Source organism: Myodes glareolus, chromosome 10 (assembly GCF_982192425.1).
Source record: "Myodes glareolus chromosome 10, mMyoGla1.1, whole genome shotgun sequence".
NCBI lineage: Eukaryota > Metazoa > Chordata > Mammalia > Rodentia > Cricetidae > Myodes > Myodes glareolus.
Window position 1 is genome coordinate 57387833 of NC_142035.1, and position 12303 is coordinate 57400135.

The 12303-nt window shown below is 44.3% G+C and overlaps 1 protein-coding gene across 28 annotated transcripts in view; it reads left to right on the forward strand.

The window, feature by feature from the left end:
- Ppip5k1 (diphosphoinositol pentakisphosphate kinase 1) overlaps positions 1-11797 on the forward strand; it is a 47598-nt gene extending 35801 nt beyond the window's left edge. For 23 of the 28 annotated variants that reach the window (XM_085696342.2, XM_085696337.2, XM_085696335.2 and 20 more), the window contains 2 exons: positions 4789-4899; positions 9953-11797. In XM_085696342.2, coding sequence (XP_085552468.2) covers positions 4789-4899; positions 9953-10839 — 998 coding nt within the window. In that variant the 3' untranslated portion in view covers positions 10840-11797. Of the gene's footprint in view, positions 1-4788; positions 4900-5603; positions 6495-9265; positions 9336-9952 lie in introns of those variants that run through there. The other 5 variants (XM_085696347.2, XM_085696352.2, XM_085696353.2 and 2 more) reach the window with 3 other exon arrangements.
- The last annotated feature ends 506 nt before the right edge of the window (positions 11798-12303 follow it).

Genomic DNA, 12303 nt, shown 5'->3' on the forward strand with positions numbered 1-12303 from the left:
TCCTAGTTGGTGTCAGCCGCAGACTGATATTGATGGGAGATGTTTTTCTGAAGAGGCAGAACTGCTTAGCTATTATTCTTCCATGAAACTTAAGTATAGGAAAGTAAATAAAAGAATACTTTGTGAGAAAAAGAAAAACTATGATTGGGTAACCACAAAGACATAGAAATGACTTTTAGCAACATACAGTTGGGGCTGGCAAGATGACTTAGCAGGTTCTTGCTGTCAGTCCTGATGATGTGTATTTGATCTCTGGGATCTACCTGATATGAGAGAACCAGCTCCTCTAAGTTGTTCCTGACCTTCACCCACATGCTCTGTATTGTATATGCATACATGTGCACACATACACACACAAATACCTCAGCAGCTAAAAACACTGGTTGCTCTTTCAGAGGACCTGGGTTTGAGTCCCAGCACCCACATGACGGGTTACAGCCGTCTATAACTCCAGGTTCAGGAATCTGACACCCACATGGCGGGTTACAACTGTCTGTAACTCTAGTTCCAGGGGTCTGAAGTCCTTTAAAAGTCTCTTCGGGCACTAGGCATGTGCCCGGTGCACAGAATACGTGTAGGCAAAATGCCAGTACACATATAATAAAATTTAAAAATTTAATTTGATATCGGCCTCTGACCTCCACCCGAGTGCATATACACAAATATACATTCATACTTACTGTGCTCACACACACACGCACACACACACACATGCACACACATACAAAATCCTGAGGAAAAAAAAGAATATCACTTCTTCCCAAGGTGATTTATAAGTTTAATATGATCCAATAAAAACACAAATCAATTCTATAGTTTTTATTGAAAAATTAGGAAGAAACTAAGTTGTAAAAGAAAAGAACAACAAAGCCAGGGACTAGAGATGTGCTTGGTACAGTGCTTTCCTGGCAGGCATGAAGTCCTAGGTCTGATCTCTAGGACTATATAACACCGAGCATGGCGATTACCTTAGTTAGGGTCGCTATTGCTGTGATGGAACACCATAGCCAAGTGAACTGGGGGAAAAAGGTCTATTTTGGCTTGAAGTCAGGGCAGGAACTCAAAATCAAACTGGAGGCAGGAGCCAATGCACAGGCCGTGGAGAGGTGCTGCTTACTGGTTCGCTCCTCATGATCTGTTAGACCTCCTTTTTTTATAGAACCCAGTACAACCAGACCAGGGGTGGCTCCACCTACAATGGACTGAACACTCCCCCATCACTAATTAAGAAAATGCCCTACAGGCTTGCCTGCAACTCAGTCTTATGGAGGCATTTTCTCAACTGGGGTTTTCATGTATCAGATGACTCTAGCCTATGTCAAGTTGACATAAAACTAGCCAGCACAGTGAAGCACTCTTGTAATCTTAGTTCTTGGGCAATTGAAACAGGAGGATTCCTACAAGTTCAGAGCCAGCTTGGACTACACAGTTCAGGGCCACACAAGACTCCAGAATGAGTGAAACACTTTTCACAGATGAACAAACAAAAAGAATATAGTGTTGGTACATGAATTAGTAAGCTAAAGAAACAAGATTGAGGGGAGAGATGGCTCAGAAGTTAAGAGCACTGGCTGCCCTTCCAAAGGTCCTGAGTTCAGTTCCCAGCAACACCATGGTGGGTCACAACCATCTATAATGAGATCTGGTGCCCTCTTATGGCCTGGAGGAATACATGCAGGCAGAACATTGTGTAATAAATAATTAAACCTTTTAAAAAAAGAAACAAAATTGAAAATCTATAAATTAATGAAATTGACATTTGAAATACTGAGTAAAAGATAATATCTTTTAATAAATAAAATAGGTCAAAGTGACAGAAAATTAGAATCAATTCTAGATTTCACATCTGCCAGGATAAACTCCATATGGATGAAGTACTTAAGCACCAAAATATAAAATAAAATAAAATAATTTATTTATTTTGTTTTTCAAGACAGGGTTTCTCTGTGTAACAGTCCTGACTGTTCTGGAACTCGCTTTGTAGATCAGGCTGCCTCAAACTCAGAGATCTGCCTGTCTCTGCCTCCCAAGTGCTGGGATTAAAGGTGTGAGCCACCACTCCCAGCTTATTTTTTCTTTCTTTCTCTCTCTCTCTCTCTCTCTCTCTCTCTCTCTCTCTCTCTTTCTTTCTTTCGGTTTTCTAAGTGCAAAAATTAAAGTTAGATAGATCCAGGGGGTTGGTTCCTCAGACACATGTGTGCACAGCAAAAACTGTTGGAATAATTTTTTTCAGTCCTCCAGAAAATAGTCAAAGGCTCCTGGGCAGCAGGGAAGGATGACATTAAGTAGGAGGTAAACTGGAGACTGGGCTGTGGCTAAATGGTAAAGCACACATTAACATGTGGGTCCCTAGCAGCACACACAGAACTAATTATTAAAAAATTAAATGATTGGATTTCAGTATGGCAATTTCTCAGAAAATTAGGAAACAACCTTCCTCAAGGCCCAGTAATACCACTTTTGGGTATATATCCAAAGGATGCTCAATCGTGCCACAAGGACATGTGCTCAACCATGTTCATAGCAACTTTGTTTCTCATAGCCAGAACCTGGAAACAACCTAAATGCCCCTTGATCAAAGAATGGATAAAAAAAAAAAGTGGTACATTTACACAATGGAGTACTACACAGCAGAAAAAAATAACAACAGCTTGAATTTTGCAGGAAAATGGATGGAATTAGAAAACATTGTTTTGAGTGAGGTAACCCAGACACAGAAAAACAATTATCACATGTATTCACTCATAGGTGGGTTTTTTTTTTTTGAGCCAGTGGTTTATGTAGCCCAGGCTTGCTTTGCACTTTCTTTTTTTTTTTAAGATGTATTTATTTATTATGTATACAACATTCCTTCCATGTGTGCCTGCAGGCCAGAAGAGGGCGCCAGATCTCATTATAGATGGCTGTGAGCCACCATGTGGTTGCTGGGAACTGAACTCAGGACCTCTGGAAGAGCAGGCAGTGCTCTTAACCACTGAGCCATCTCTCCAGCCCCTCATAGGTGATTTTTAAACATAAAGCAAAGAAAGCCAGCCTACAAACCACAATCCCAGAGAATTTAGACAACAATGCGGACACTAAGAGAGACTTACATAGATACAATCTACATGGGAAGTAGAAAGTAGAAAAAAACAAGATCTCCTGAGTAAATTGGGTGCATGGGGACCTTGGGGGGTGGGGGCTAAAGGTGGGAGGGGAGTAGAGAAAAATGTAGAGCTCAATAAATATTATGGAAAATTTTTTTTAAAAATTAAAAAAAAATGAAATGATAACCTGAAATGGATGAAAAGGGTTACAGCTTTTTCATTGTTTTTGCTGAACCTCCACCCGTAGTTTGGTTGTAGTTTGTTTCTTGTTGTTGTTTTAATTATACGTGAGTTGGGGTGTTATAGAAGTTGGCACTGCAGCTGTGAGCCACCTGATGTCGGTGCTAAGAATAGACCCTGGGTCATCTGGGAGAGCAGCCAGAGCTCTTAGTTGCCAGGCCATCTCTTCAGCCCCTGGCGGTAATGTTAAAGATGACAGCCATGCTCTCCTTGTGGGACCCTGGTTTCTGACTCCAGAGAGACACAGAAAGCAGATTTTAGTCTCAAAGGAAAAGACAAAGAAGGGAATAAAACATACTTAGGGAAGTAATAGACAGAACCTTTCAAATTTAATAAAAAGACTTGTATTTTTATTTCCAAATAGTTCAGCCAGTTCTGACAGGTTATGTGAAAAGTGACCCACACTGAGGCAATAATATTCAGACTGCCGGAAGACAGAGCCACAGAAAACGTTTGTTTGTTTGTTTTGAGATAGGCACTCTCTGTGGTCCTACCTGTCCTGGAATTCACAGAGATCCTCCTGTCTCTGTCTCCCATAAAGACATGTGCCCCCACACCTGGCAGAAGACAGAGCATTTTGGAGAGAATCCAGTTATAGTTATCTATCTGGGGCATGAGGCACAATGGTGCACGTGTCGGAGGCGGAGGACAGCTTGCAGGAATCTATTTATTTATTTATCTATTTATTTAAAATTTCCACCTCCTCCCATTCTCCCATTTCCTTCCCACTCCCCCTCCCTCTTGCTCTCCAGTCCTAAGAGCAGTCAGGGTGCCCTGCCTTGTGGGAAGTCCAAGCCCCCCACCTCCATTCTAGGAAGGTGAGCATCCAAACAGACTAGGCTCCCAAAAAGCCAGTCCATGCAGTAGAATCAAAATTCAGTATCATTACCATTGGCTTCTCAATCCGCCCTTATTGTCAGCCACATTCAGAGAGTCTGGTTAGGAGTCAATCCTTTCCTTCCACCATGTGGGTCCTGGGGATCCACCTCAGGTCAGCAGGCCTGGCAGCAGGCACCTGAACCCTCGGAGCTATCATCTGCTTTGTAGAAAATATATTTGATACCATATTTTCTTTCATGTAGAATAGAAAACTGTGTATGTGTTTGTGACATGAATGCAGAAGGGTGATTTTTTTTTTTGTTGGAAAGTAGGAGGTTGAGGTTGAGGAACAGGATAGAAGTAATGGGGGGTGGCAGATAAATATGAGCAAAATTTAGTAGTGCACATGAAAAATGTCACAATTAAGCCCATTATTTTGTATACAAACAAATGAATAGTTGTACATTTGAAAGAATCATAATGCAAAGTTTAAAAATGACAAGGATTTGGGTCAAGGTTTCTAGGGTATGTCTCTTCTCAGCCGGAGGGAGGTGAAGCAACCCAACTCAGGTGAGAGCCCTTGATGCCCGGATGCTTTACCCTGTGCTTTCTCTTCATGCGTCTCTCCCCTCCACCTATACAGCCCTCTTTGACTCTATGCACAACCCGGCCTCAGACAGCCCGTTTTCCCCACCCCGTACTCTCCATTCGCCACCGCCGCAACTCCGGCATCGTTCTGAAAAACCACCATGGTGTAAGTAAACGTTCTAGTTGCCTAATCAAAAGCCCAGAGGGATGGAGGGATGGGTGGATAAGAGACCTATCCCATTAGAGTTAGGAAGGTGAGGGTGGGAAGCCTAGGAATGGGGCTGAAGAGGTGTCTCCGTGGTTGTAGCAGTCAGGAGCATGTGATGTTTCCAAAGGACCCAGCACTCACATCGGGTGACTCACAGTTGCCTGTAACTTCAGCCCCGAGGGAACCTGACACCTTTGGCTTCTGCAGACACCTGTACATTCACGTGCGCACAAACACGCACACACACAGTTAAAAATACTAAAAAATACTAAAACTAGATCTTAAAAAAAGGCCATGAATGGCTGGGACTTGTTAATGTGGTTCCCTGAGGAGGCAGAGGAGGATTATGAGTTTTAGGCCAGCTTGAGCTATATATTAAGCTCAAGACCAGCCTGGGCTGCATAGCAAGAAAAAAAGGAAGAAGCTAGGCAATAGTGGCCATTGCCTTTAATCCCAGCACTTGAGAGGCAGAGGCAGGCGGATCTCTGTGAGTTCAAGGTTAGCCTGGTCTTCGGAGTGAGTTCCAGGATAGCCAAAGCTACACAGTGAAATGCTCTCTCGAAAAACAAAACAATACAAATATAGGAATGACCATTCTGGGAAGCAGTTGCCTCTGCTATTTCCAAGCTAAAGGAAAAAGTCTGTTCACCTCTGTCCTCCAGCCCCACTGAACAGTGATCCGAAGGACCTTTTACACAAAAGGGTGGAGACTCTTCGCCTGACTTCTCTGGTCTCCCTACAACATCCCTTACTGCTGTTGACTAGGAGACAACTTAAATATATAGAATACATAGAAAAGCTAAGAGCCAGAAACGCAAGTCTCACGCAGGCTTGGCGCATGCTCTAAGTCCAGTACATGGAGGCAGAGACTGAAGGTCACTGTAGGTTTGAGGCCAGCAAAGGGCCACGTGGAGCAAGACTGTCCCAAAGCACAAAACCAGAAAACAAGCAGAAGAAGCCAACAAGAGCCTGCTGCTCCAGTGACCCCCCTGGGTTCTGCTCTCACCTCCCCTGATGGGAGGGCCTTCTGCTCTGTCTTTGCTGTGACTGTGACTTTGGAGTGACGGAGCCCACACCAGCCCTTCATGAACAGAGTGAGTGGAGCTCTGCTTGTCGGCACTGCGGCCAACAGTTACAGAACTGACCTTCTGGCTCCTTGTGCCCTGATGCCAAGAGTATATCCTCAGATTTAAACTCCCTTCACCCTCCCTGAGCCTCTTCTCGGTCCACTAGTGGTCAGACCACAGGCTGGACGTTAAGGCTTCCTCTGTAACTGAGGAAAGCTCGGCTTGCTTCTCTTCTTTTTCTTCTTGTCTCCATCTAGTAGCAGACCTTCACTGGTAAACATCATCACTGAGGTGTCTTTAAAACCTTATTGGGGGGCTGGAGAGATGGCTCAGAGGTTAAGAGCATTGCCTGCTCTTCCAAAGGTCCTGAGTTCAATTCCCAGCAACCACATGGTGGCTCACAACCATCTGTAATGGGGTCTGGTGCCCTCTTCTGGCCTGCAGGCATAAACACAGACAGAATATTGTATACATAATAAATAAATATTAAAAAAAAAACACCTTATTGGGCCCAAACCATGTCCTTCCTCCTGTCCACCCTCCCCCACTCCCCCATTTTAAGCATGTCTTCTCTTGTTTCTTTATAGCCAAGATGGAGTAGGAGGAGGTACCATATCTTAAATTCAGTGGCTGAGCCTGTTCAGGGTCAGCCTTGTCAACTTTACAGATTCTCTTTGGTACAATGTATTTAGGTGTCTTGCTGTTTCTAGACTCAGTCATTGTTGATACTATGTGATTTAGTATATAGTTGAAATTCCATTGATAAATATGACACTTACAAAAGAGAAACTTTTTTTGCTAGAGGCCACACCCTCCTGTAGATGAATTGAAGACTTTAAGGTTCTCATTATTTTTACTAGTTCTCATTTTTCTAGATTTTGTTTTGAGACACTCTGTAGACCAAGCTGGCCTCAAACTCAGAGGTCTGCCTGCCTCTGTCTCCAGAGTGCTGGGATTAAAGGCATGTGCCAACACTTCCTAGCTTTTCTAGATTTAAAAAAAAAATGTGTATGAGTATTTTGCTTACATGTATGTCTGGGAAGGTCAGCAGAGGGCTTCGAATCCCTAGGAAATGGAGTTACAAACAGTTGTGAGCAAACACATGGGTGCTAGGAATTGAACCCAGGTCTTCTGGAAGAATAACCACTGAGCTATCTTTCCAGCCTGTTATTTTTTATTATTATTTTTAAAGACAGGATCTTACTATATAACTCTGTCTGGCCTGGAACTCAGCATGTTGACCAAGCTGGCCTTGGTCTTGCAGCAGTCTCCTGCCTCAGCTCCCAAGTGGTAGAGTTACAGGCATGCATCTCTGTGTCTGGCAGGACCTTTCTTGTCTTTATCAATACATGTGCATCCACTTCATTTGGGGTTCCCAAGAGGATTGAGGAAATGAACTTTGATGTTTTCTTTGTGTAAAAGATGAAATCTTACAGCATTGTATGTCTGAAGACCAAGACGGTCTTTGTTCGTTTTTTGGTTTTTCAAGACAGGGTTTCTCTGTGTAACAGTTCTGACTGTCCTGGAATTCTGTAGACCAGGCTGGCCTCAAACTCAGATCTCAGCCTGCCTCTGCCACCCTAGCACTAGGATTAAAGGTGTGTACCACCACACCTGACCTAGAAGGTCTTTTTTTTTTAAATTTATTTTTGGGTTTTATTTTTTTCCTTTTTTTAATTAAGAATTTTTTAATACAATCTTTTCTCATTTTACATAGCTATCCCCATCCCCACTCCGTCTCTCCTGCCGCCCCACCCTACCCCCACTTCTCATCTACTCCTCAGAAAGGGTAAGGCTTCCCATGGGGAGTCAGCAGAGTCTTCTCTTCGCTTCAAGGCAAGACCAAGGCCCTCCCCCTATATCTAGGCTGGACAAGGTATCCCTCCAAAGAGAATGTACCCAGTGTGGTGGTTTCTCAGAAAACTGGGAATCAATTTACCTCAAGACCCAGCAATACTACTCTTGGGTATATACCCAAAGAATGCACACTCACACCACAAAAATATTTGCTCTACTGTGTTCATAGCAGCATTGTTTATAATAGCCAGAACCTGAAAACAACCTAGGTGTCCCTCAACTGAAGAATGGATAAGAAAAATATGGTACATTTACACAAGGGAGAACTACTCAGTGGTAAAAAAAACAAAAAAAAAAAAAACAAAAAAAACAAAAACAAAAACAATGACATCATGAAATTTGCATGCAAATGAATAGAACTAGAAAAAAACATCCTGAGTGAGGTAACCCAGACCCAGAAAGACAAACATGATATGTACTCACTCATAAGTGGATATTAGACATAAATCAAAGGATAAGCAGCCTATAGTAGACGATCCCAGAGAAGCTAGGTAACAAGACCTAGAGGGTCTTAACATTGGGTCCACGGATCGTTTGTGAATGCCATGAATCATACGGAAAGATCAGCGTGAACAGTGGAAGATAATCCATGTTTTCTTCCTTGTAGAAATCATGGATTATCTTTTCCTTGGAAGATAATCCATGATTTCTACAAGAGCCTTAATGATGTCTGACGGCCCTACCCAAAAGAAAAAAAAGAAGAATTGTCATTTGAGAACTCTGTTGTAGTCTCCCTAGTCTTCCATCTTTAGGCCAACAACAGCAACAACAACAGCAACAACAAATCAGAGTTTTTTCCTCACACAAGATGCCAGACCAGAAGGCAGCAGTTCTGTAACTGTTGGCCGCAGTGCCGACATGGAGAGCTCCACTCACTCTGTCCATGAAGGGCTGGTGTGGGCTCCGTCACGCCTGCAGGCCGGGTGATAAGGGAAGGGTCTGTTCTCACTGGGGCCTGTCTCCCCCTGGTGTCTCCCTCGAGCCCACTGTTCATATTGTCCCCAAGAACAAACAGTGACGGGGTAAAGACAGCAAAGACATCAGGGGATGTGTGAGGGCAGAACCCGGAGCAACAGGCACTCGCTGCTTTCTTCTGCTGCCGTTCTTTCCTGGCATCCTCATTTATAGGTTTTCTTTATTGTTTTCTAGCTTTACCAGAACTTTCCAGGTAGACCAGGCTGACCTTGAACTTTCAGTGCTCCCACTTGCTACAATTGCAGGTGTGAGCTATGGTGTCTCGTTCCTGCTTTATAAAGTTTTTCTACATTCTCTTGCTTACTTATTTCTTGGGATAGCTCTGGTTCCAGAAATACATTGGTTGCTTTAAAGAATGGTTCTTTTTTTGATCTTAACCAAAAGACCAAGGAATGTTTTCCTTTTTTTTTAATACCTGTTCTCAGGTAGCCCAGGCTGCCCTTTGATATGTATAGCTGAGGATGACCTTGAACTTCTGACCCTCCTACCTACCAGGTACTGAGATTATAGGTAGGCACCACCATTGCTGAATTATGCGGTGTTGCACATTGAACCCAGGGCTTTGTGCATAATAGGTGCTTGGCACTACTGCTGAGCCACACACATAGTTCACTCAACTGGGAGTATTTCAACAGGATAATATTGTCCTCATTTTCTCCCCTTCTTCCTACCCATATCTTTACACTAACCCTATAGAACTAGAAACTAAGGAGGTGGAACCTGATAATCAGTATGTATGTATTCACCACACTTCTGATGTGTAACAGATATTGGGAACCATTGAGACAAAATGTTCACATGCATCCAAAGTATGAAGGGGGAACCATAGACATTTGGAGTTGGCATCAGAGTGTTTGTGAGGAGACAGGTGAAGTAGGCCTTATTCTCCTGACTCATAGATGAGCCTTAGCATTATTCCTCTCGTCTCCATTAAGCTAGTGTGGCAGTTCCTGCGCAGAGCTAGCTCATGTCTGCACATTTCGGAAGAATTCAGACCCTCTTTCTCCAAAACTTGAGCAGCAAAGCAGATGTGTTCTAGTATTTATGTGCATGCGTCGGCAGAGCCTCGTCTTCCAGCTCGTTTGACTTGACCTCTTAACTTTGCTTTATAGACAGCAGTGGTCCTTCCAGCACCGTGTCCAGTGCTGGCCCTTCCTCTCCTACCGCAGCGGATGGAAACTCACATTTTGGCTTCAGTGATCAGTCCTCTGTAAATACACATATGACTGAAGAAAACCAAGGCCTTGGGCTGCTCCGGGAGCCTCCTGGAGATGGAACACAAGAGTTCCCTGTAGAAAGACAGCAAGAGCTTGTGGAGCCCGATCACTCTCCTCAGGAGTCACCTGTGGAAACCAGCCCTCTAGAAGGCCAGGATGTTGCTGAGGTCAGCCAGGTATGCCAGGAGGTCCCAGATACCACCCAGACATGCTCTAGCATCCTTGAGGAGGTCCCTGACATCAGCCAGCTGTTCCTGAAGAACTATGACACTACCACCAGCACATGTCAAACATGCCAGAAGGCCAACCAGCTGTCTCAGAAGGCTCATGAAGAAGTCGGCCAGCTTTATCAAGACAACCCTGAGGAGAATAACCAGCTGTGCCAGGAGGTCCCTGTGGAGCTGGGCAGGATGGCCCATGGAGTCCCTGTAAGCGTTGGTAGCATGGTCCAGGAAACAGTTATGGAAATTGGCAGGCCAACCCAAGAGATCCATGAAGAGATCGGCCCGCCATGCCAGGAATTCTCTGTGGAGGTTGGCATACTGGCTCAGGAGGTCCCTGCCATCATCGAATTGTCTCAAGACATTCCTGAGGCTGGCACACCATCCCAAGAGTTCACTGAGGAGGCTAGTCTGCAGGCTCAGGTGGTCTCTGAGGAGACTGATCAGGACTCCAGGGAGGATCTCCCCCAAGGCCAGGGTCCATCTAGTGATGCAAACACTGAAAGTCAGTCTCTGGCCCGTGACCAGCACTCATCCCTTCCATCAGCAACGTGTAATTAGTCGCTTTCCCACTGGTGTCCTCCACCAGCCATCTGAGCCAGGAGCCTTTCTGTTGGCTGACACACTAGCCAGAGCAAGGCCTGGGCTCACATCAGGGATGTCTGAGGAAGTAGGCCTTCTGGCATAAAACATATGCCTGAGGGGGAGCTAATTTATGTTCAGAGCAGCTATTAGCTCTTCACTAGCTATGGGGTAGGAAATCGTAGATTGTTCAAGGAAATGCCACTTAACTGTTGATACTGTTGAGGGGACAGCAAATATGCAGTGGAAGGCAGAAGGCTTTCTACTTGTTGAAGGAAATATTCCCAACTTCTTAAAGTACCCTCAGACCATATGTGCATTCAAAGAAGCTTTTGTCTTCACTGTCACAGGCAGGCCCAGGGCAGCCGCCCGAAATGTCTGCAGGATAGAGTTGCCTTCTCGCAAACATCTGTCATGGCCACTCATGGTTTAAACTGGGCTTATGGGTGTTTCTGTACAACTGCCAAGTGCTCCCTCTGCCCTAGTCCTGCTCCTCTGGACAGTGACTCTAGAGAAAAGTAGATATTAGATTGCCATGCAACTTCAGGGTGACTACCTGCTCTGGGAGATTTGGATCAATCTATGAAGCTAGGCCTCCTTTTGTTGTGAGGCTGTTGGGTTTAGAAGATGCTATAGTAGAGAGAATCAAGTTCTATTTTAAGCAATTAGCAGAGATCAATGTTGTACAGACATGAGCAAAGATTTAATATATATATATATAAACATATATATTTCTGTAGTTTGCCAGGGACTGGCCAAAGATCAAACACTCCAGGGTCCCCAAGAGGTTTGTCCTTATATCATGTGTCTTTAGGACCATATATGATTATGAAGCTTTTCCCAAAGATCTAGGGGTGGGAGTGGGCGTGGATAATACAGTCATTCGTGTCAGGGGCCGGGACATAACGAGTGCTCAATAAATACGAGATAATGAGAACACGGGTGGTGTCGCCTTTGTGAACTCGATAATCAATAGGTAAGCCAGTTGTGTCTGTGACTGAATCAATCAAAAACTATTGTAATTGAGCAGGGATTGGCTTTAAAAATAGAGAAGTCTGGCATTTGAGTCCCTGTAGGGTCAGTCTATCTTCCCAAATGTTTTTAATGAGCAGAATGCTGAGAAGTGTGATTGGAACAAGATTTGAGCTCTGTGAAACAGCAAAGGCCACCTGCCTTCTCACCAGCTCCCGAGAAACACAGCCTAATGTCCCGTCTAGTGCCTTGGAGGGGAGCTGACATGAAGAGGTGATGCCTGGTCTCTGCTCCATTGACATCTTTACATTGGGAAAGCTCAGGACACTGGGAGGACTAGAGTGTCCCTTTTCCATATCTACATTTATAACCTGACCACTTATGACATACCCAAGACTATAGAGGGAGCGGGGTGGACGTTAAAAGGCTCAGAGTTTTCTGGGGGAAATACAGTGAGTGATTTTGACTCCA